We start from the raw sequence: 23,449 nt of genomic DNA on the forward strand, positions 1-23,449 counted from the left end.
CGGGGCGGGTGGAGGCGGCTGCGCGCCGGGAGCCTTGGTAACGCGCGGGCCGCGTGTGGCGAGCGCGCGCGGTTGGGGACGGTTCTGCCCCGCCATGAAGATCGAGGAGGTGAAGAGCACCTCGAAGACCCAGCGCATCGCCGCCCACAGCCATGTCAAGGGGCTGGGGCTGGACGAGAGCGGCACCGCCAAACCGGCGGGGGCCGGGCTCGTGGGGCAGGAGAACGCGCGGGAGGTGAGCGAGGGGGGCGGCAGGGCCCGGCCGAGGCTCCCCGGGGCTCCGCAGCCTCCGCCCCCGGTGAGGTGGAAGCCTCGGGGGCCCCGGGCGGCGCGGGGGCCGGGTCCGGTCTGTGCTGGGTGTCTTTACAAGTCCCGTTAGCGAGTGAGAGTCCTTGCCTGGGCATGCCGCGTACCCTGCTGCTGTGTGGGAAGCAAGGGGGGTAATCAGGGCTGTTCTTACGCCGCTGCTTTTTGGCAAGGGCAGGTGACTGTCTCCCGGGTTTTAGGCGTAGAAATTGCGGCATCGAAGGCAACGGAACCTACCAACGATCAAGAGGTTTGGTGCAAGTGGGGACGGAGCTTCCCTTTCAGTCCGATGCCTGGCCCGGGGCGGGTGCTTTAGCTGATCTGTCGTTCTGAAAGTCAAAGATTCATTTTCTGCTTTATTTTTAGTCAAACATTCGTTTTCAGTTTTATTATTAAACGTTTATATATACATGCAACTCCAGGAGTGGGAAGGGAGACTGTGCTCTTAGGTTGAGTTTTGTTTGTGATTTTTTTCTTTTTTTTTAATGCCTGTGTCAGATAAAATGATTGTAGGAAGTAGGTTTTTCCGGTCTTGCCTCCCTTTTTGTGTGCATGAAACTGAAATCCTCTTCATTTTTAGTGGGCTCACAAAACCTAATATTTCTAAATGCTTCTAGTAATATTGGAACAAAAGGTATTATAGTAATACTTGTGTTAACAGTGTAAATACCTATTTAACTTACAGGCTTGTGGGGTTATAGTGGAACTAATCAAAAGCAAGAAGATGGCTGGCAGAGCTGTGCTGTTGGCAGGACCTCCTGGAACTGGCAAGGTATTGTTTTTCTTTTTTGATATGAAATAAAGTATTCCCAAATCGATTTTATTTTAATTTGTTGTCAGAACCATTTTAGGGTAGTGGTTACGTAATGTTTTCATCTACTGGGATTTTTTTTGTCAATGTATTGACATGGTTTCCTGCTTTCTATTTTGATTTTTGCCAAGTCATCGACATTGGCAGTATCCAGTGGTGTGTTCGGGCACCATTAGTGTGAAACCACCTCTTGTAGGTTACTAAACACCCAGGTAATATGGTCTCTGAAGAAGAGTCTTAGAAGCTAATTTTATATTAAAAGCCTAAATAGTTTTTGCTTTGTTTATTTTTTTCCTTGTGCTATTTAAGACTTTTTGCATTTGTGTCAGATGTCAAATTCAAATGCCCAGTATTGTTTCTTTAAGATGTTTTATAAGTCTTTGATAAAAGTCACTTTATATGTGTCTAACTCGTTTGGGGGGAGGAGGGCTGTTTTATGTGAGAAATATATATCAGACAGAATAGTCTTAATATTAAATTGATAGTTGATATATGGAAGGTGATATGATGAGGAAAGTTAACTTTGTGCAGAAAGAATCCTTTGTTAATTCTCAAAAATTAATGTGTGGGTTTGCTTGTTTGTTTTTTTAAGACTGCTTTGGCTTTAGCCATTGCTCAGGAACTGGGAAGTAAAGTTCCCTTTTGTCCTATGGTTGGAAGTGAGGTCTATTCCACTGAGATCAAGAAAACAGAAGTTCTAATGGAAAACTTCCGACGTGCAATTGGTAAGTTTCAGAAAAACAGAAGAATTAAGTATTTGCATGATACTTACTTTGCTTTTTCCCATCATCTAAAAAGGAAAAACTTTTCAGTGGTCATGGCGGTTTTCAGGTTATTGTATGTTCTTGTTTTCAGTGCTGATCTTAATTTAGCGAATCTATTCCACACTTAGTGGAGTCAGGTTTTCTGTTTATGAACCAAAATTTAATTGTTACGTTATGGTTTATTCTATTTCCCCAGATTCTCATCTTGTCCTCCAGGTTCATCTCCTGGTTTTGCCTGTGACTCTGAATAAAGCTGAAAGAAAAATTATTTTTAGTTTCTTAAATTAGCAGAAATACTTGACAGAAGAATGCTCTCGCCTGTTTTATTTTCGTGATTTCACCCTACTAAGCCGACAGGCTTAATCAGGGACTGCCAAATGGCAGTGTTAGCCTGACTTAGTGTTCCAGCGAGCACAAAGAAAGTTCCATGCCAACAAAATAAATACTTTAACTTAATGTCTTCCTCAATTCTAGAGTGCTTTTACAAGCTTGATGTAAATTGGTTAAATTTGCAACACAACCTCAATGAGTATCTAAAATCTCTTATATGATCGCTGCTGACAGCTGATAAATGCAGTTAGAAGCAGCCCTTGTTTGTATGAGGATTGGCTAAAGATAGCCTAACTGATTTTAGTGCTGAACACATTAACAGTTAATCTTCCTGGTTTCTGTACCATGTTTCCCCTTGGACTTCATCTAAGTATTCGGCGGCAGTAAGGTGAGGAAGTCTCTCAGTTCTGCAATGAAACAAAAGTATTCCATTGACTTGGATAAGAAAGCAGCTCTCAGTCATCTCTGGTCTTCTAGTTACCATGAATCTGGCAGGGCCTGGGGGAGGGAAGCCAGAGACTGAGTAGTCTGCAATATTTCCTTGATGTGATGAAGTTCCCTGTCAGAGATTTGGAAACCTGAACCCACAGATGAAACTTACGCCATCCATGTTGTCATTTCTAGAGATAGCAGTATTTTAACTCTCTAAGGTTTAACAGCCAGCTACATTGTTAGTTCCCTGCATTCCCTGAATGTCAACAGAGGGACATTTCTAAACAAATATCGGTGTTAATGAAAGATGGAACTTCTTTTATTCCTTTCTGTTGAATTCCATGTCACATTTTCATAACACAACCTTTATTGAATATTTTTATCAATGTAAAAAAAAAAAAAATCTCTGAAATATTTTAAAGGACTAGTAGCTACCGTTTCTTATAATGGAATATTTTCCAATCATGTTTAAATCTCCGTTACGTTTTAGTTTCCCTGCCTGGTAAATAAATAATTCACAAGGGTGCGTTTTTAAAAAAATTATTGTGCATGCGCAGTGCAATGTCGGCTGTGACTGGGTGCCAGAGAAGCTTTGGCTCACATGTCAACTAGTACCTAACGTACTCATTTAGGGTTTTTGGGGGGAGCGAGGAGGGTATGATTCCTTATTCGCAGGTTCTGTACACATCATCTATTGCTCATATTGTGCATTTTAATTTCAGAGGGTTTAGCCACCTCAAATTATAAAAATGTTCAGGGATATTAACATCAGTTTTGTTTGGGTTTGGTTTTTGGTTTTGTTGGGTTTTGTTCTTTTTTCCCCCTTCGAAACAACAGAGTCTGACTGGTTTGGACCCATCACTGTATAAGGAAACTGGGATGACTCTGAGTTTGCAGAATTTTTATTGTTGGGAGCCATTTTTAATAATAGACTTGACATAGTCTCGTGGCCAAGCACTGCTTGGGGTATAGTAGAGAGTTTGTAATAGCTAAGAAACATAAAAGGACAGAGTGGGAAATGAGAAGATGGAATTGTTGTACGGGTTAAAAAAACTTCAGCTGAGACAGATTAATCCTGTATAGAGCTTATTAGCAGCTGGCAAGGATAAAAAATAACTACTGGAATAGCCACTTAAATAGTATATCTGTTCCCTGTGTCTCCAAATTGTAACTGCCAGTAAATCAAACAAGCGCTATTTAACTCCCTATAGTGCTATTGAACCAAAACATGAAATAGCTCACAATTGCCGCCTTAGACTCATGGCTCTGATTTGTAAGTAGGAATTGTCTCCGTTTAAGTTAAAAAGCTCTTGAGAATGAAGTTCGTAGTTGATACATGCAGAGTCATTTGAAAACAAAGGATAATCAGCAGCAAGTTCAAAGCATCGATTACCTTTGTTCAGATCATGTTCATCTGTAAATATTTTCTATAGACATGTCTATATGAGCACATTAGGTTAGAGGCATGCTTTTGAAGCAATCTCTAGGTTGTCCTCACTGACTTGGCTTTGGTTTGCATTGTGGAGCAGACTCTGAGCATGTGAATTGGATTCTTTTCAGATGAAATGAAACTGGAAGATGTGCTGTAGCAGCATACAAAATATGCCCCAAACACAAACGGGCTTCCAGTTTTTTAGAGCAGAATAGAGCTTGTGCTGAAAGGTTAAAAACAGAACAAAAAGGAAGAACAAAGCTTAGAATGTCCTCTTCTCAGCACCAGCACTTCCCCTGTTGCTTCACATTCCTTGCGTATGTAGCCTATGTGATGCAGCCTTGTCTGGGTCAGTTTATAACTCAAAGGTTCATTAATTTTTTTTGTCTGATGTTTTGGCATACCTGAAAAGCATTTTAAAAAAATTACTGAAATGAACTTTCTATAGAACTTCTCATGCAGTGCTAAATAAGAGAAAGCAGACATTTCTTACCAAGAAATTACCATGTTATCCACAAGTAACCTATTTCTCACATTTCAAATCCTAGTCTTAATTTGGGTCCAGTAGAGGGAGACAGACTCATATTTGTCAGTTCTTTATATTTCCCTATCAGCAGCTCAAGATTACTGGTGAAGTGTCTGATCTATTTCAAAGCAAAATGAAAAGTTATGGAACAAGGAAAGTTTTATAAAGTCCTAATAGCCTCAGACTGGGCAGGATGACTTCCTTATATCTTGTTACAGCCCATTCATTATTTTTGGTATGGCATGTGTGTCTCATAAAATACTTTATAGAGTCTCTTCAGATGTGGGTTCTTTGAACTTTTATGTAGTTAGAACGTCTGCATAATTGTAGCGGTGGTGGTGATGATAGTGGTTTTTCTTTGGAACAGTCTAACCGTAAAACTCTTCAGCTCTATATTATTCATCAATTTAAATAACTTAGTTAATTACAATAGTTGTGACTAGATTAGAAGATACCCAGATACTATGATGATTGCTCAACTGTCTGAAAACCAACTAAGTAAGGATGTCATTGTCAGCTATTTTAAAATAGTTTTAAATTTGCATCATAGCAGATTCTGCATAATTTTATCTAGCTCACCTTTTGCTATTAACTTGGAAAATATTTTAAATGATACGTTAACCTTTTCTTAATTTTATGAGGTTCTAACGCAATACCTGTTAATCAATTTATGTTATTTTTAACTCAGTTGCTAAAATATAAAGTTTTTATGAAGTCACTTTTTCTCCTGTCTTTTTCCTTACTTTGCAGGGCTTTTCTGCTGGTACAAAAATTGTGTAAAACTCACAGTTATATTGGTGTCCCTGATCTTTAGTTTCAGACGATAAACTGTTTCTCGGATGAACAATGAAGTGACTTTAGCGTAGGGGAAAAAATTGAGCAAATCCCCTCTTTGAGGGAGGGAGAAGAAAGAGGATACTGACATTTGCTTCAAGAACTAAAAATAAAGACAGAAAGAAAATAATTTCTTAGAGTTTAATAAATTGCTTTGTGGGTCAGAACGTGGGCTGAACTTTCACTCTAATGACACAGGATGAATATTCTCCCTTAATATTGAAGAAGAGAACAATAATTGATCTTCCTAATTTTGCAAGTAAAAAATGACCATTAAATGTAATGCAGCCTAATAATATGTTACATTCTGTTGGCAGTAATGCAGCAGACTCCTGAGGGTATACGGCCATTGATTTGTGTACTGAAACTATTCTAAACCATTTCTTGCAGGGTTGAGGATTAAAGAGACCAAGGAGGTTTATGAAGGAGAAGTCACAGAACTAACTCCATGTGAGACTGAAAATCCTATGGGGGGGTATGGCAAAACCATCAGCCACGTGATTATAGGACTCAAAACTGCAAAGGGAACCAAACAGTTGAAGGTACGCATGGTAGAGTCTCAAAAATTTCCTTAAGTATTTCAGGTCTGCATCTTCTATTTTTAGCACTTCTTATTTCCATTTCAAGCACTTGATCCCCATCTCCGTAGAGTAGGGATGCCAGGAGGCTGTTTTCTTTTGCTAGACGAATTTATCCTACTCCTGAGCGTGTATGTTTATCTGCTTTGTGTAGAATATTTAGATGTTAGTCTTGTCTCCTACTAACTGAAATGGGGGATAAACCCGTCGCTCAGTTAGCGGCCCCTGTTATTTTTCTGTTTGGCAGCACACACTTTTGTGTCTTCAATGAGTTAAGGGAGAGTTTACGCAGGAAGAGATCCTGATGCAGTTTTGCAGCATTACTAGTACCACAGAAAAATGGGCTCTGCTGGGAATCTGAACTATGATCTGTCGCAGTCCATGATACACTCACACTGACCCTGGCTATAAATTCATGTTTGTGATAACAAACATACAAGAAAGGTCTTGTTTGGTTTTGTTTTCCTGATTCTCAACTGAATTTTTGAGGATGGTTTTGGGAAATCTTGCCTGATTCAGTATAAATTGTTCTTTCTGTCACATCCCTTCTTTCTACATGGGGAGGTATGCTCTAGTGAATATTTGATTTGAACTGGAAATTGAGCTGGTATGTTGCCAGCTCAGACCCACTTTCCCTTTGTTTTCTTGTACAAGTCTCTGTCCATGTTGTTCAATTTCCCTGTCAGTTAGAGTATGAGAGAACTGAAAGCTGTCTCTGTTGTTATCATCTTGCATTTGTTCACTCTGAAAACAAGAAAATGCAGAGCAAAAGTGAATAAACACGTACTGGGAGAAACAAAGGCATCTAACGTATTCTACGTTCACTCTCCCTCACACAGCTCCACAGAGGATACAGATTCAAGAAATCAAGTAGCATAATCCAGTGCTATAGCCAGATTTTTTTATAAAAGTTTTGTTAGAAAGCAAGAGAAGTGCTACATCCTAGGTATAAATATATTGTCACATTACGCAAAGGCGTACTTTGTGATGCTCACTGGTATCATTATCATTATGTTTCTGGCACCTACTGGTGCTTCCCTCAGATAGCAGATATTTTTGGTGAGAAAGTAAGTTCTCTGCATCTTCTTTCAGATTTATTCTCTATCACTACTCCAAGTGTTAACAGCTTTATAAAATCCTAGAGGTATTGTTGGGGGGAGTTGCAGTTTAATTTTCACTGGTGGGACTGAGCTTTAGACTAAATTTCTCTTCCGTGATTACTGTAACAATATGGAACTGTTTTGACCAACTTGTGATGTTCGCTTGTCTCCAGCTGGACCCAAGCATATTTGAAAGCTTGCAGAAGGAGCGAGTGGAAACTGGTGACGTTATTTATATTGAAGCAAACAGTGGAGCCGTCAAGGTAAAAGAAAAGTTCTGCACTTTTACGTGGGTGTATGTATTCTTGCAGACCTTTCTCTGCCTTTGTGAGAAGGCTCTCTGATTTATTAACCTTAACTGACATGAAATGGTTACACGGAAGTTTTAAAAAGAGCCCAGTGTTTTCCTTATCTGGAGAGAAAATTCTCTCTTGCACTGAAAGAACGTGGTCATCTGGTTCACAATTAAGGTCATCTGGCAAGGAAGCTATCACTGATGCTGTCTGGATGAGTTTTCTTTTCTTTAAGATCAAGACATCTTCAAGGGAAGGGGGAAAAACCAAGCAACTTTAGTCATTTTCAGGCTGACATGTGCGGTGTATTTAATCTTTCTTTTATCGCTCTGGTATTTTCTCTAAAATATATATACATGTAGAAGGGAATACTGCATTAGTTAGCATTCTTTTCATATCTGATTTAGAAAGTAGTGTACAGCGATACTTGCTGTTTAATGGATGAGCATAATATTTTGTATCATATGATAAATCACCCACCTACAAAGTAGTCTTCAACAGTTCTCCCAATCTCTAGTTAATCTGCTGGATTTGTCCTTTAGCAAGAGTTGCATACGGTTAAAAGAAGGGGAGGGAGGAGTGGAATATTCTTACCACTGAAAATATCGGGTGTTTTTCAACAGTTTTTGAGCTTTGATCAGTAGATAGGGTATGCCTGTTGCTGAGCAGGGAGTGGGATGTCTGAATTGTCAGCTGAAGCTTCTCAGGAGTGGAATTGTGAACCAAGCCCTTTTTATCAAGTTCGTGTCACTCAAGGTTTTGGCACTGAAACTAGTTCTATACCTAGGTTTCTCTTCTTTGCTTTTTCTCAGAGGCAAGGCAGGTGTGATATCTATGCTACGGAATTTGACCTTGAAGCTGAAGAGTATGTTCCCTTGCCAAAGGGTGATGTGCACAAGAAAAAGGAAATTATTCAGGATGTCACTCTGCATGACTTGGATGTGGCCAATGCTCGACCTCAGGTATCTGACTCCACAGATGAAGTCTTTACAGAAAAATTATTTGACATAGATGTGACGGTTACTAGAATAATCAAGGAGATGTAGAAAGTTGAGCTGTCCTAAATCCCCCCCCGAAGATTCCACCATGGGAAAAGCAGTAGGTGTTACACCGTGAAGGCCAGTCTACCTCTCCTCTCCGGAGGGAGGTCATGCTGCAGTTGGCTACCTCAGTGGCCCTGCCATACAGGTTAAAGAGGCAGTTGCTAGGTTAGGATTCATGCACCTGGTCATAGAATATTTATCAGAGTACATTTCCTAACACTACAGAGAACAGCCTTATAGCCATAGCGGAGCTTCCACATGGATATCTGGGACCCACTCCCTTCACAGTTAATGCATAATCTAGACCTAGCTCTCCCCTTCCCTCCACCACTGTGCCCCATCCCCTGCAGAAAGAGAGCAGTGTGGGCTGTTCCTCTTGACCAGGAAAAGAGATTATTTCTTTCTCTCCAGAAGGAATGTTACCTACAGATGTGAAGTAGCAGCAACAAGATCTGCATCGTTTTATTTATTGAAAGTTCTGAATACAGATTAATTTATTCTGCTCTGTGTTTATGGTTTTGTGGCCATGAAATGGAAACTGCAAGCACTATGATAAAAGGTCACAAAGTATTTTTAACTGCTGCAGATTTTGTTGATGTCCCTGCTTCCTTCAGAAATGTTTCATAATCTCCTGTTAAATTTCCTTGTGACTTTCAGTGGAGCTCTGAGCATATCGCAGCGAAAAGTTGAAAAGAGGAGAATCACTCCATGCTGTATCTTAACATAAACCTAGCACTGAGGGGATTCCATCTATGTCAAACAAAAGCCACTAACAATACAGTATCCTTGTTTAAAGGCTAGCATCCCTACAGTATGTAGATACTACAAGCCCTTAACCTACTCCATTTCAAAATAAACATTCTTTTTCCAACAAAATCATTTACATGATAAGAATCGAGGTGTTAAAAACTCTTAAAACTCAGCGTAATGGTTCCTGTGTTTACAGGTTGAACACCTACCGTGCATGCAGACAATCCAAGTCTCTCTGTTCCCTGACAATTTTAATCCTTATGAGCTGCTTGTGACAATTTTTTTAAAAGAGGATATCTCATTTTGGTTTTTTATGTTCTCCAAATGAACGAGGCTAACGAAAGGGTGAGGAGGTGGCTAAATGATTATGTTTAGAATACTGCTGCAGTGAAGTGACCTAACCTTTGACGGATATCAACACTGCTGATATAAAGTATCGAGTTAACTGCAAGAAACAACTTCTTTAACCAGTTCCTGATTTATAAAATTCTTGTGGTATGTGTTCACTACAAGACCTCATAGCTGATCTGTAACTTTCTTTTCCTAGGGTGGGCAAGACATCCTTTCTATGATGGGACAATTGATGAAGCCTAAGAAAACTGAAATTACTGGTATGAATCCTGCGTGGTATTTTTAGACCAATATAACCTACATGTTTGCCAGTTAGAGAAAGATTAAAAATAGGGTTATTCATGCACCATCTCTAAATGAATGCCTACGTAATATTTATTCATAAATATTCAGATTTCAAAAAGCAGTGATACAGCTGCTAGAATTGCAATAGCTGGAAACAGTACAACATGTTAGTGGTTCACACATAGGGTGATAAAATACATACTGTACTCTGCACCTATCTTCCTGGGGAGGAGGAGGTTAGAATGCTAGTGCCATCCCCCTTTCTCGAAACACTGCAGCCAGAGAGCGTGAGGGTCGCACTTTGACAAAGAGCCAAACTGAACAACCAAAAAAACCTAAAAAACCATTGTTGGGATGCATGCTTATGTGAAGCAGCCATACTGAATTTCTGTGGAACAGAAACACGGCTTCTTAAGCCTCTAACCTTGGTTTGGTTTAGACACCTCTCTAGCAGCTGTCTTTTGACTTGATGCTCTAAGTGCACTGCTGCTCTTCCTACTTACAGATCATTGGAGGAAAAAAAAGATCTACAGAAAGATCTACTCTCCTTTTTGCTTTGAGAGAAATGATGTTTCAGTAAGCGACTATCTAAATTTAGATCAAAGTCTGTTTCAATACCTAACTTGAATGGCGGTCTTTTGAAGTATTTAGTCTGTTCCAGAGGTCACTTTGCTTATTCTAATGTCAGATTTATCGATGTAACATCTTGCATAGCTTTGAGATCCATATGTTCACAGAAATTTATATAGCCCTATTTTTTTTTTTTGGTGTTAAACACAACTTCTTTGCTGAAATACAGTAGCAATATTTTATTCTTTCAGAGATGTTCTTTTCAGCAATGCTTGGAAACTTTGTTAAGCTTCATGTTTTAAACAGGTTTGTTTGACTCCCCCTCCCCTGCCAAACTCCCCAAACCCACAAAAATGATAGTGTTTCACAAGCTGTGTGAGGGGACAGACTACCCCAGTTAAGTGCTAGAAGTTCAGTTTAGAAACGCTTTGCTGCACAGAGGTCTCCCCAATGCAGTAGGGAATGCCACAGAATTTTAGTGTCGCAGAGATTTTTCCCTGTGGCAGTAAGATACCAAACCATGGAAAAATCCAAGGAGAATTTTACTTGCTTTAAGTCTTTCATACAGACCTATAGTTCACTAGCAGAACAACTAACAGATTCTTTTGTTCTCAGACAAACTTCGAGGAGAGATAAACAAGGTGGTAAATAAATACATCGATCAAGGCATTGCAGAGCTAGTCCCAGGTGTACTCTTTGTAGATGAAGTTCACATGCTGGATATTGAATGTTTCACATACCTGCACCGAGCTCTGGAATCTTCTATTTCCCCCATTGTCATCTTTGCTTCCAATCGAGGAAACTGCGTTATCAGGTATGATGTCTAAAGCTGACTTTTCCAGTTTGCATTGGTCCATAAACCCTGGAATTAGCTGTATCAGCAGAGTTATAATCTTTCAAGGCTTTTGTTTCCGATACCGACATCTGTGGTCATCCCTGGGTTACAAGCTGCATCAGTGCTCAAGAACTGCTTGTGAGCTTCATGATGGGACAGGCATCTAATGCCAGGCTGAGTTAAAGCAGAATGGAATTCCTCCTTTTATTTCCGCTGACACATCCCTCTTTCTCTAACAGCTTCTGAATTGTCTTATTTCCTGGGTCATCTGTAACAATTACCTTTCTCGTGGGATACCTCAACACATCTGTTGCTTGCACATTAGGGACATCAAAAGTACTAGGGCTACAAACCTCTAATATCATAGTTTTCTGCTTCTTCTGGATGATTTTGCTTTTTTCTATCCTCATTGCATCAGACTTAACCTTCTTGTTCTTACTGTTAAAGCATGTCACAGTTCAGCCTCTCCCAGCCCTTCGTTGTTTCCTACTATGTTGGTCTGGCTTCTTGTGATTCTTCAGTCTTGCCAACTAACTTGTTTTTCATCTCACTGCAGTTCGTGCCTCCACTTCAATATTTTGCACCCACACAATGCATTCTTTGCATGTTCAGTAAAAGTGCTCTCCTCTTTCAGACTCTTCCTTAAGTTCTACTACTAATTTGTGGTCTAGGTCTAATTGTCTAAACAAGCTGTCATTAGCAATGATTGCTGCTCTTTAAATTGATTTAATTCAGCTGTGTAACCAGCTATTCCGTTCTCTCTTAGTGGCTCATCTGGTATTAATCTTTCTCTGCTTGCATTGCTTAGGAGTTAAGGTGATAAGCCCTTCAAAAGTGTTTAAGGTGGACATTGCAGTGCTCTCTTTGCAAAGGCATAAAAAGGCTGTCTTGTAAAAGTAGAGCAAATAGAGATCTGTCACTGTGGATTCACTGCAGATCTTGTTATGAAAAAGCTGTAATTTAAGAAAGGAAGATTTCCATAGAATAATTCCATCTAATCTTGCTAAATTAAATCCTTAAAAGCAAGCTACTTTGATAGTATACTACTATCTCAAGTAGTTAGCGATGCTCTGATTTGCCTGCTGATGGCTCTTAAAAGGGTTGGGGAAAAATTAATTGTATAGCGTAGTTGATTCTGTAACCTCATAAGAGAAGGAATCGCTTCGGAGGAGAGAACACCATCTACTCAGGAGCACAGCAGATGATTGCAGGGCATTTAATTCATTTCCCAAGGAGGACCATGGCCAAAGCTGCAGTGCCTGAATACTAGCACTAGAACTTAGAGATGTAGTTCTCTACCAGCACTTTACTGGTTTTACCTGCAATCTCTGTAGATCTCATGAAATCTGGATATCTTTCACTCTTGACTTCACAGCAAATTGTGGTGGTCTTGGAAAACCAAGAGTAGAGGTGTCTGCAGCCCTTGCTGTTGGGTGTTGTACGTCAAACAAATAAAATGGTTGGGGTCTAGATCCTGCTCTGCCCTTCATGCACAGACCTCCACTTCTCAATTTGCTGGATTGCAAGCACGGAATGTAAACCACTGCAGTATTCACTGGAAGGACTGGGGGAAGGATTGAACAGAGTAATGGCTTACTCAGCAAGAGGGGATGTTCTCCAAATGGATGATACTGTATATAATTTCTACTGATACTGCTAAACAAATTAGTAAGACTGATTTGTTCCTTGCTGGAAGATACTTTGGAACATTAGATAAGACTGTATTGTAAGATACCATGCAGGGAAACATGAAGGAAAGCACCACCTCTAAGTATTTTTGAGTGGCATGTTTAAGAGCTCCAGAAATAGTATTTGTTTCCCTTGGGCTGTCCAGTATGAACTTCAGACTAGGATGTTTCCTGTCTCTGTCTGGGGCGTCTGTCTCTGTGGGAAGACACGAGAATTGTAAACCAGTAGATGTGTAGTCACTTACAACTGATTTTAGTAAAGTCAACATATTGACCTCAGAATAGTATCTGATGTCTTTCTGTTTGGTTTCTCCTCTAGAGGCACTGAGGATGTAGTGTCTCCTCATGGAATACCACTGGACCTGCTGGACAGAGTGATGATTATCCGAACCATGCTGTATACACCCCAAGAAATGAAGCAGGTATGTACAGCGTTTTAAGAGAAATTCTAAAAAGTCCCTGGACTTCTAATCTATTGGGACGACTGCTTCGTCTCTGTATATTCTGTTACTATAGAGCTGTTGGACACTTTGTGGTCACCAGGGCTTGTGCCAGAAAGCTTACCACTTCCTAAATGCATGCTGCGTTAGTAACCGTTTACAGTAAGCTGGTTAAAATTGGGCACGCAATATCTCTGTCTGATTTCCACCCACTGATGAGTTGTATTGGTAAGCATATCTAGAGCTGAAAGTGACCTCTCGCTTGCATGAAATAGCAGGGCTTGTTAGCTGACCTTACCTCTTGCGCAGACGTGCTTTCCGTAGAGTTTGCAGGTTCCAGCAGGTAGGGCTTTTTCAGTGTCACATTTTATAGCTTTAACCTACTGGGACTGTCTCCGGAAACTGGGAGGATTTTCATGCTCCTAGTCAGGTTTGGAAATTGTAAGCACAGTAAGTGGCGCAGAGATATGCTTCTAAACACCTGAAACTTTTTCTGCGGGGCCATCACAATGTATTGTGTATCGATTATAATGCTTGGGTGCCATTATGATGCATCGTGTCAAAGATCCCCCTCATTAGCGTCTCAATGCTGTGAAGTGACACAATGCAGAAGACGTTACGGTTTATCATGTCAATTCTTTGTATTATTTAAGAGATAGTGTCAATGGAGGAGAGCGTTGTCACGAGATAATAGTCTCCTGCTGCTGGATAAGTGCCAAGGTGAAGCCGAGGCATTTATCGAATATAAACGTAGAGGCAAAGCTTCATTTCACTTGGTTTGAGGAGCTTTTCACATACGGCTGTTGTGAGCCGTTCTCAGGATGATTTTTTTGTACCTAAAAGGACACTTTAAAGCATTATAGTATAGAATACAGTAGAAGCAGCCCAGTGATTTAATAATACGATTATGTTTTGTCTGTATACAAAACAAATTTTAAAGCGTGACTCTTACTCAGTCTGGAGACGTTAAAGACTGTTGTCTGGACTTCCTTACACTGTATGTGAATTTTGTGTAGTTAGGGTAGTAGGAGTATGTACTCCGAGTTACTTTTCGTTAAGGTTGCTACATGTAATACCTGCCTAGTGTGCTGTATTATCATGCAGATAATGCACCGTTACAGAGCTCATTTCTGAACTGTTGATTTTCAGAAGAGCTGGGTAAGTGCTGTGATTTCCACTCTCCCCAGGGATGGGGGAAAGGAAGTGTTTACATTAGCATTTCCTAAAGCTAAAAATAGAGTCCAGATATCACGTGCCATAAATCATGTTCCCATAGTCAGATAACCCCATCTTCCCTTAAATTAAGGCTTGTGAATGGCTTCTCTTGGGAGAAGAGGAGCTATTACACTTAACTTTGGTTTCTGACTAAATACAGTTGAGGAGGTTTAAAAATAAGACGTCCATAAATTTATTTTTCTGCTCCCATTTTTGCTATTATGAATTGCTATTTTTGCTCCCATTTTTCTTTCCTGCTAGGAAGAAGTTTGCACTGCTGATGTTTCTGTGTGAGACTCTCTGCCTTGGCCTTTCACAATCGATCTGTTTATCAGCACAAGAATTGTCCATTTATCTACTGAAACCAGTTCATAACCAGTTCAAAATATTTCTCTTTGTGTTGATAAAATAGAAAGCCCATTGTTTAGCTCTGCTCTGAGAGCAGGACCCACAGTTACCTTCATGCAACCAGAATAGGGAGAAAATTCACTTTTATGCATATTCTAGTCAGGTATTGTTGTCATCAAACTTTTTTGCATATATGCCTGCTGTTAGACAGTAAAGGTTATAACCTGGACTTTTTGTTTCTAATGTATTTTACCTGATAAACACTTCTTTTCCTATTTGAAAGCAACTTATTTATTTATATATGTATTTGCTGGGTTAACAGCTTGGGCCCCAGTCCTTCGGTAAGGTCCTACCAACTTGCTAGATAAAAAGTTATATATAAAAAAAGTTGTTAAAGATGTGGCATTCAAGGTACCTTGTTTCTAGAAGGGGAAGAGTAAAGTAGCAGTATTTGAATGAATGGAAAGTGTCTGAGTGATCTAAAAGACAGAAAAAAATCTTCAACTTGAAATTGCAGTTTGCAGCAGCATTGCCAATATTCCGTATTAATATCTTAGCACAACTTCCTGCCATTTCAAGCCCCTCTCTTCTACTCTCTTCCCTACTCTGACTCCCCTAGCGCGTTTTTATGGCTTTAATTTAAACGAGTGCTTCTTGATATCTTGTTTACAAAGCTGCCAAAGTGAAAAATACCTGTATTATATGAGGCTCGCAGTTCCAGAGTTATCTCGGCGCTACAACACAACATCATTATCCAGTCTGCCCCTTATCACTCAGCTGGCAATACGGACTACCGAGAGACTTGTGCCACTTTTGTTACAGCTTTATATGCTCAGGCTTATTAGTGATATCTTGCTCTCCAACTTTGTAAAGATCTTCAAACTGGTACAAGCCTGAGACTGTTCTTGAAAGATTAGATTCTTCTTAGTGATTTTTTTTCTTCTTGCAGGAATAGGTGAATCACAGAAAGTAACTTTTTGATTTATTTTACTATCTTCTTGTCAATTGAATAAAAAGTGTGTTGTGAGCTGCTAAGGAAAGGGCGTAGCTTTCTGTGGGGCTTTTTGGAGGGCCCCACTGTATAGCGGCAATGACACACTGCAAAATTTAGTAACTAACTGGTGTAGCTGTCCACAAGGCTCCGGCTGTCACTTACTTCCCACATACTTTTTCCATTTTCTTGTGTAAGTTCTCGTATTCTGGTCCTTATTAGTGGATGTATGTTGCTAACCATGCAGAATTATCATGAAGGGTTAGTAGTCCAGACATGTCACTTTACCTGCCTTTGGTGATAATCAGTTTTTCAACATAAATTTTTCAAAATATAAATTTGCCTATTCAAACTCGGACTTAGAATTCTACAAATTCTAGTTTAGTGGTAAGTTACACTAGGATAACTCTCCACACCATCTCATTTTATAGCACGTCTCATCTCTAAGCTGACAGAGTTTCCAGATACTAAGCTAAGTAGTATAGCGTGCTAATTGTTTGGGCTGGTACCTCACTTGCTTATTCATCCCAACAGATCATAAAACTTCGTGCTCAGACAGAAGGAATTAATATTAGTGAAGAAGCTCTAAACCATTTAGGGGAAATTGGTACCAAGACAACCTTAAGGTAAGTTGAGTGCAGCTGGCTTTTCTCTTAAGTATTGGCTGGGTCTAAAAACACTGTAGGATAACTCCCTCTTGGAAGTGAGACAACCCTCTCCCATACAATAATGTGGTCTATTAAGAAGAGGGCTAACATTAAAAAAGAGTGGGAATCCTCCGCTTTCCTCCTTTAAGGAATGTACATGCTGGGGGATCTTGCAGACTTTTTATACCGCTGACAGAGCTGTGTGTTTCCTAACAAATCTCCCACCCCTACATCTATTCGGTTCTCTGGGATGCACTGAATTGTCATTACTCATCCATCTCTGTTTGATCACAGGTATGCTGTGCAGTTACTGACCCCGGCTAACCTGCTTGCCAAGATTAATGGGAAGGACAGCATTGAGAAAGAGCATATTGAAGAAATAAATGAACTTTTCTATGATGCCAAATCCTCAGCAAAAATCTTGGCCGATCAACAGGAGAAGTACATGAAATGAAGAGCTTATCATCTTAGATGCTTTGAAGTGGCTTTAACCCTTACCCAGGGCTGGCTTAATTATTGAATGAGAAACGGTAATGCTTTCTCTCTTTTGGGACTGAAAAATATTTAAATGTTGGACTGCTTTGTCAGGCCAGAATTAACTATCAAGTGTTCCTATTTCGTTATCAACAATAAGATGCTCCATGATGTCTGTGTAACATCTTAGTCTCCCTTTTATGAGTATATATATGAAATGAATAGCTCTTGACCCGTCAGTTTTGTCTTTAGATTTCATTACAGAAGAGCTCTAACTGAAGTTGATGCTTAAGAACAGTCTATTTTCTTTATCAATGTTGTTTAAAATAGTTTCCTTTTGCAGATAAGAACTTTTTTTTTTTTTGAATCAAAGTTTGTCTGAAGTGCTTTATAATAAAATATTTCAAGAATACTGGAAGCTTGCACGTGTTTGCTCTGCCTAAAGAAACAGTCAAAATAAGTTGGAATTAACAAAGCCAAATATGAGTAAAACAGATTGGCAACACAAAAATAGATCTACAGCAAAGGAAAAAAATAGGAATGGGACCTTTTTAAAGTATTTACTCTATTGTAGGTCTTGGTTTTTATTTTCTGACGACTTCTTTGGAGAATGCAGAAATCATAGAATCGTTAAGGTTGGAAAAGACCCTTAAGATCATCGAGTCCGACCGTTAACCTATCACTGCCAAGCCCACTGCTAAACCATGTCCTAGTACATAATTACATAATAGTAATTATCTTGGCCCTATTTAAAGCCTTTCTTCCAGAGTGACTTACCCTTTTTTTGTGGCTTCTTGAAGCAGATTAAATAGAAATTGCTTTCCATCATGGTTAGCTATTTTTTCACTGTGTTCTGTCCCCACTTTCTTGATCACCCAGGATCAGAGAAAAAAAATCTCAAATTAAAAATGTATGAATATTCATACCTAAAAATGAAAGTTATCAGAGCGATAGTGAAAAGAATAACCCAATAATCAAGGTTTGAAATCCTGCTCTGCACAGACTTTGTATGAGCTTAGCCTTAGTCTCTTGTTCACGAGTATGCTTCCTTGATTTGTAAAGCATGGATACTTGGTTGCTTCACAGCACTCAGGATAAATGATTTAAAGATTAAGATCCTTGTAACACTGAAATACAAATCTATGTAACCATGTAAATGGATGAACTAGGAAAAAAAAGTAGAAGCTTCAGAAAGTGACTAACCTCACAGTCTTTATTAGAACCTTTAGTGATTTAAAACACTTTATGGACGCTTACTGAAATAAGAGTAGTTCTTGGGGTAAGGTGGGAAGGGAAGAAATAACTTGTCACAGGAGCCCAGCTTTCAATGCCCTTTTTCTTTTTAGCAGCTGCAAAGTGGAGAAGGTAAGTTTTCAATTAATGCTTTTAGCTCATCAAAAATGTTAATTCACGTCCCCAAATGAGAAGCTTGCTGACAAGTACCAAACTTAGAGCTACTAAGCCTTCTCTGAATCCCTCACAGAGAGTCAGCGGTTCCTCACGCTGGGAGAATCGCAGTAGTATTACATTAGGCAGACACTGGCAATTGCCTTTTTTTTTTTTTAAAAAAAAAGGTAAAATCACCTCTGTTATTCATTTTACTTTCCTAAGAGGTTTTCTTTTAAGAGTTGCTGGTTGTTAGAGAAGCTAAAATGATGACAGAGCCACAGCATGCATGTTTATGTAAAATATATTTACATGGCATAATTGCTCTGTATCAAATATAACAAAGCTCCCTTGTTAAATCAAAGAATTCTGCCTTCTAATGCATAAGCTCGAGTCATCATCCTTTTGGGGAAGGAATCCAGCTGCTAAAAGCCTCTGTCCTCACCCCCGTGTGCTCCGGAGGCTTCTCTCTCCCTTGCGCTGAAGTGCGGTTTGGGGAAATTGCTAATGATTTTTCCACTCCAAAAAACGTGGACTGGGCAGCAGAGACTGCTGAGGGGAAAAAAGCAGAGGTGGAAGGAAGCTGGGTGGTTTGGATTTAATAACGTTGTGATCACATTCTGCCATCTCAGTCATGTAAAAACCCGTCCCATTCTTCAAAGTAAAATTCAGTACTCTGTCAGCCAGCCCTAATTAGCTTTTGTACTTTAAATAATCTATCTACTCCTTTCTCTACATCTGCAATGAAACAGTAGTGACAGAGATATTTAATGAATAATTTTTGGTTTATCTGTGAGTATTTTTGGCCAAGGAGCAATCCTGCTTTCAAACCTAAAGACCCTCTCTCTGACTGACTCCAAATGAATAAAGATCGTGAGTATACCACCAGACTGATTTTCACAGCGCTTCTAAAATCTCCTTTTACTGCGGCAGGCTGGCACGTTCTCTTTTAGTGCTATGGCAGGAGGGAAGGAGACCCAGAGAATAAGGCTGCTGCATGGTCAAAATTGAACCTTTTTTTGTCCATTGCCATTTCAAAGTCCTTCTTGGCAACGGTGAATGTAGTTATTTAAAAATAGAAGTACCATTTTTGTTTGAGTTTTCTGAAATATCTAACTGATCAATTTAGAAAGAAGTTTGAATAAGCCCTCAATAACTCCAAATGCCAGAGCTGTTCAAAGTCCCAATAAACGTTTGCTGGCATTGGCTTTTTACTGCCAAATTCAGCTCTGTTCACACAGCAGCGAAAGACCCACAGGGCGGTGAAGGCTGGGGCCTCCTGCAATACCGAAATCTGAAGACCCCTGTCCCCACTGCCCACCATTGGCAGGAGAGGGCAGAAGCTCTTGGTTCTCCTTTGGCAAACCGATTATTGCTTTGCTTACAAAATGTTCTTTATAAAAATCCAAGCTCTGTAAAACTGGGAAGAAATATCTGTTCTCACAAGTGGTAAAACAAGTGATCCTCTGTAAAACTCAAGCCAGATAGCCTGCCAGACCTCAGAGATGAAGCAAAGACCTAGGGAAAAGTGAACTGGGTGCCACACACTGAAAATGAGCAGCTCCCTCCGGCCCTGGTTTCATAGCTGACTTCGTGACTGATGGTACCTGTCACCTCAGACCGACTGCAGGTACAGGAGCGTACTCGGGGAGGAAAACAACATCTCAAAAAATACACATGGGGGAAAGCAGCAGCAATCTATCTAAATTGGTGTTTTTCCCAAACCTTGAGCGGTTTAAAAAAAAAAAAAAAACAAAAAACCAATAGTCGTGACTTCATCAGGTAAGACCATCCTTCCATCTGCCGGGTTGGCCGCAGCCACTGCTCTGCTGGTACCACTCGACTGGGTGCAAATCGGCTCGTGACAAGAAGGGCCTCGCTTTTCCCTTCTGCCCGGGGACGTTCCTACAGCAGCAAATAACCCCCTGCCTCGCCTCTGCCCGTGCACCGGGTCGGGAGAGCTCTCCCGAGGGTGCCGTCTCTCTAACAGCCATTAAGTGTCTAGGAAAGACGTAGAGCTGTGATATAAAGGGAAAATCCTTCTACGCTAAATGGTGAGCAACTGTTTATCTAGCCTATTAAGTGACGGCCAGCAGACTTATTGGTGTCAAAGCTTTGCCCATGAAAATAGTCTTTCATATTACTGATAAAAATAGTTCTGTTGAAAGAATCACTGCACCATATACAATAGCTACTGATGAAGGATCTTTAAAAAAAAAAAGCAATTCTTATTTGGCACGAAGCTGCCCCTTGAAGCAGGAAGGCACATGCAGCAGGGAACATTCCCACCAAATAAGTTTGGTTATTAATATTAAACACGAAAGAACAAACTATTATTTTAATTCTTTTCTTCCTGTTTTCCACAAAGGTTGGACTTAATGCATTAATCTTCCAAGCGAAGTTTTTACGACCGATTGCCTGCACACTATGAGAAGTTTCTCCATCCATTACTCGCAGGCAAACGGGCCCTGCTGTGTAGGAAAATATTTGTTACATCTTATCAGGGTGACACATAATCTAACAACAATTACAGCAAGCCCATATTTTGTACTATTTCGGTTTCAACGTGAAAAATAGTTCTAATATTAAACCTGGGGTGGGTGGGGGTTATAGTAACCAGTTGAATATTATAAGCTGTGATTTCCTTTCGAGGCGGAGCGGTGCCGCAGTCGGCTCCTGCTCGAGGCGCTGGGTACCCATAAATCCAGTGTACGTGCCTCCGGTGCAGATGCCACGGCGTGGTAGCAACTGAAAGTTGATTCCCCCTCTTTATACATACTGAGGTCAGAAATTGCCACATCTTCAGTTTTCACGTGGCCAAAAGCATCTAAACCACAATTAACCTTTATGAGAAAAATGGGAGATAATCTGAACGCTGACCCGCCTAGGAGACCGCTGATGTCAAGAAAACCCAGGGTCACCCACATCCTAAAAACTTTCCATCTCAAAAACCGGTCCAAATGCCCTCAATGGAAAAACGCCGCGATGCCCCTCTCACATTGGCCTTTACCGGTTAAAACTGGGGTACCGGCAAAGAGGAGCGCCAGGGTGTGCGCCGCAGCTCGCAGTGCGGTACGGGCTGTGCCGCAGGACAGCGGGCACCAGACAAGCATGTAACCTTGCTTTGGGGACGCGGGCCGGCCGGGGACATGCTGGGGTTAGGCCAGTGACCTGTTTTGGACCTGGCATCCTCAGCACCGTGGCAAGGCCGGCAAAATGCCCATCTGGGAAACCCGCCCTCTGTGCTGATGCCTGCACACGCACTCGGAGCGTGAGAGACACCGGCGTTCCTCAGGGTGGGAAACGCTCCAGAGGGGTGCAGATGATCCTGCTTTTTTTGTTGTTTTGGCAGAGGATCCCTTCGTAATCAATACCAGCAGGGTTTTATTCCAAACTCCACTGCTCTCATCTGGCTTCAGAGCGCCCAGAAGCAAAGATGGGCTTTTCCTGCCTGACGTTTTGATACCTTTAAAAGGAACAAACGCAAGTGCCCAGCTCCGTGTCAGTTCTGGGAGCTGGGTATAAATACACTTTGGGCTCTCCATTCACCACCCGTATCTCCTCTGCTGATTAATAGCTTCGGAGCCTGTGTATCATTGTACATATTTTAATTGTGCACGTCCAAGTGAGTCATTAACACCAGGCAACGAGACAGCACCGATATCCTGGGAGTGGGCAAGCTTACAGCGGCAGAACTTATTTAGTGGGAAGTGAGCAGGCCAGGGAAAGAGCAGACTTTTTTCCTTTAAACAATAAAAACTAAGAACCAATTTATTTTCATTACAAACAACATTTTCAACCACCATCACTTGGGGCTTTTTTGGGGTGCCAATTAAAGATTTCCAGAGAGGAGAGGACCTAACGCTGCTCCCTTGACCTTGTAAGCGTGCAGCCTGCACGGCTCTGCTGGGGTCCCAGCCCCAGTTTCCAAACCAGGGGCCAGCCCCCCGGCCCTGCCGCTGCCCCTCTCCGCTGGCCGACAGCCCCGTGACGCTGCCGGCAGCCAGCGGAGCTTCTGACGGTTTTCTGCTGTAAAAGCAGGCAAACAAGGAGAAAGAGGAGAGACTTGAGCACATTTCAGATCGGAAACCAGGCATAGGAAGGGGCGCGGGGACGGCAAGGAAGCAAAGAGCACGCTCACATCTGCCTCTCAACATCTGCAGCTGACGCTTTCTTTTCCTTTTTCCAAGGAAAGAAAACTCACGATCCTGAGCCTGCAATGAAAAGTGGGGAATGGCACAACCTGAGATTTTACTGCCTGCTCGCCACGGCCCCGCGTGGATCCCGTCTCCCGTGGGGAGGGGGAAGCCACGGGGGCTGTCGAAGGCAGCTGCAGTAAAGACACGTTAGTGCTCCAGCTTCCAGACGGAGCTGGTGCCGCGCGGGACAGCGAGGCCGGCTGCGGCTCCTAGGCTTGGGGCTGCCGGGGGAGCAGAGCGAGGCAGGGGCTCTGCCCTGCCCCAGCCCCAGGCTGAGCTCCTGCTGCTGTGTAAGGAGGGAGCGGGGGGTGGCTCTGGCCTCCCCGCAGCCAAGGCTATTTGCCTGTTAAGGACCTTGGCCAAGCAAGTGTCAGCAAGGACAGAAGCAGCATTCCCAGCGCGTGCCCAATCCCTAGGCCTGGAGCCCTGTCCCTGCGATTGCCAGTTCCTCGTCGCACAGAACTCCCCCAGCCATGGCAAGCTCTGGCTGACGGGGTGCTCAGCACGCTTGTGACCGTAATACTTGCGTTCTGGGTCAATAATTCATCCCCTTGATGCCTAGCTGGCCATTTTCTGTCCTGGGCTGTTATTCCCCCTCAAAAACAACGGTGGTAACTGGCAGGCATTGAGTGTGTTGTTGTCTCAGATGACAAAACGGGTTTTACTTCCAGGGAAACCTGTGACTTCCCAGGGACCCCGACTGAATCAGAATCGTCAAGGTTGGAAAGGACGTCCGAGATCATCGAGTGCAACCTGTTAACCTAACTGCCTGGTCTGCCTCTGAACCGTGTCCCTAAGCACCACATCCACACGTTTTTTGA

The 23,449-nt window shown here is 41.5% G+C and overlaps 1 protein-coding gene across 1 annotated transcript; it reads left to right on the plus strand.

Annotated features, from left to right (window-relative positions):
- The first annotated feature begins 10 nt into the window (after positions 1–10).
- RUVBL1 (RuvB like AAA ATPase 1) lies at positions 11–17,455 on the plus strand. Its single transcript, XM_009476396.2, has 11 exons — positions 11–235; positions 992–1,078; positions 1,710–1,842; positions 5,826–5,977; positions 7,287–7,376; positions 8,219–8,368; positions 9,747–9,810; positions 11,021–11,219; positions 13,248–13,350; positions 16,457–16,548; positions 16,864–17,455. The coding sequence occupies exons 1-11, from the start codon at positions 95–97 to the stop codon at positions 17,021–17,023; spliced, it is 1,371 nt and encodes a 456-aa protein (XP_009474671.1). The 5' UTR covers positions 11–94; the 3' UTR covers positions 17,024–17,455.
- The last annotated feature ends 5,994 nt before the right edge of the window (positions 17,456–23,449 follow it).

The sequence above is a fragment of the Nipponia nippon genome, unplaced genomic scaffold (assembly GCF_047370975.1).
Source record: "Nipponia nippon isolate SJK-2023a ecotype South Korea unplaced genomic scaffold, ASM4737097v1 scaffold_9, whole genome shotgun sequence".
Lineage (NCBI taxonomy): Eukaryota > Metazoa > Chordata > Aves > Pelecaniformes > Threskiornithidae > Nipponia > Nipponia nippon.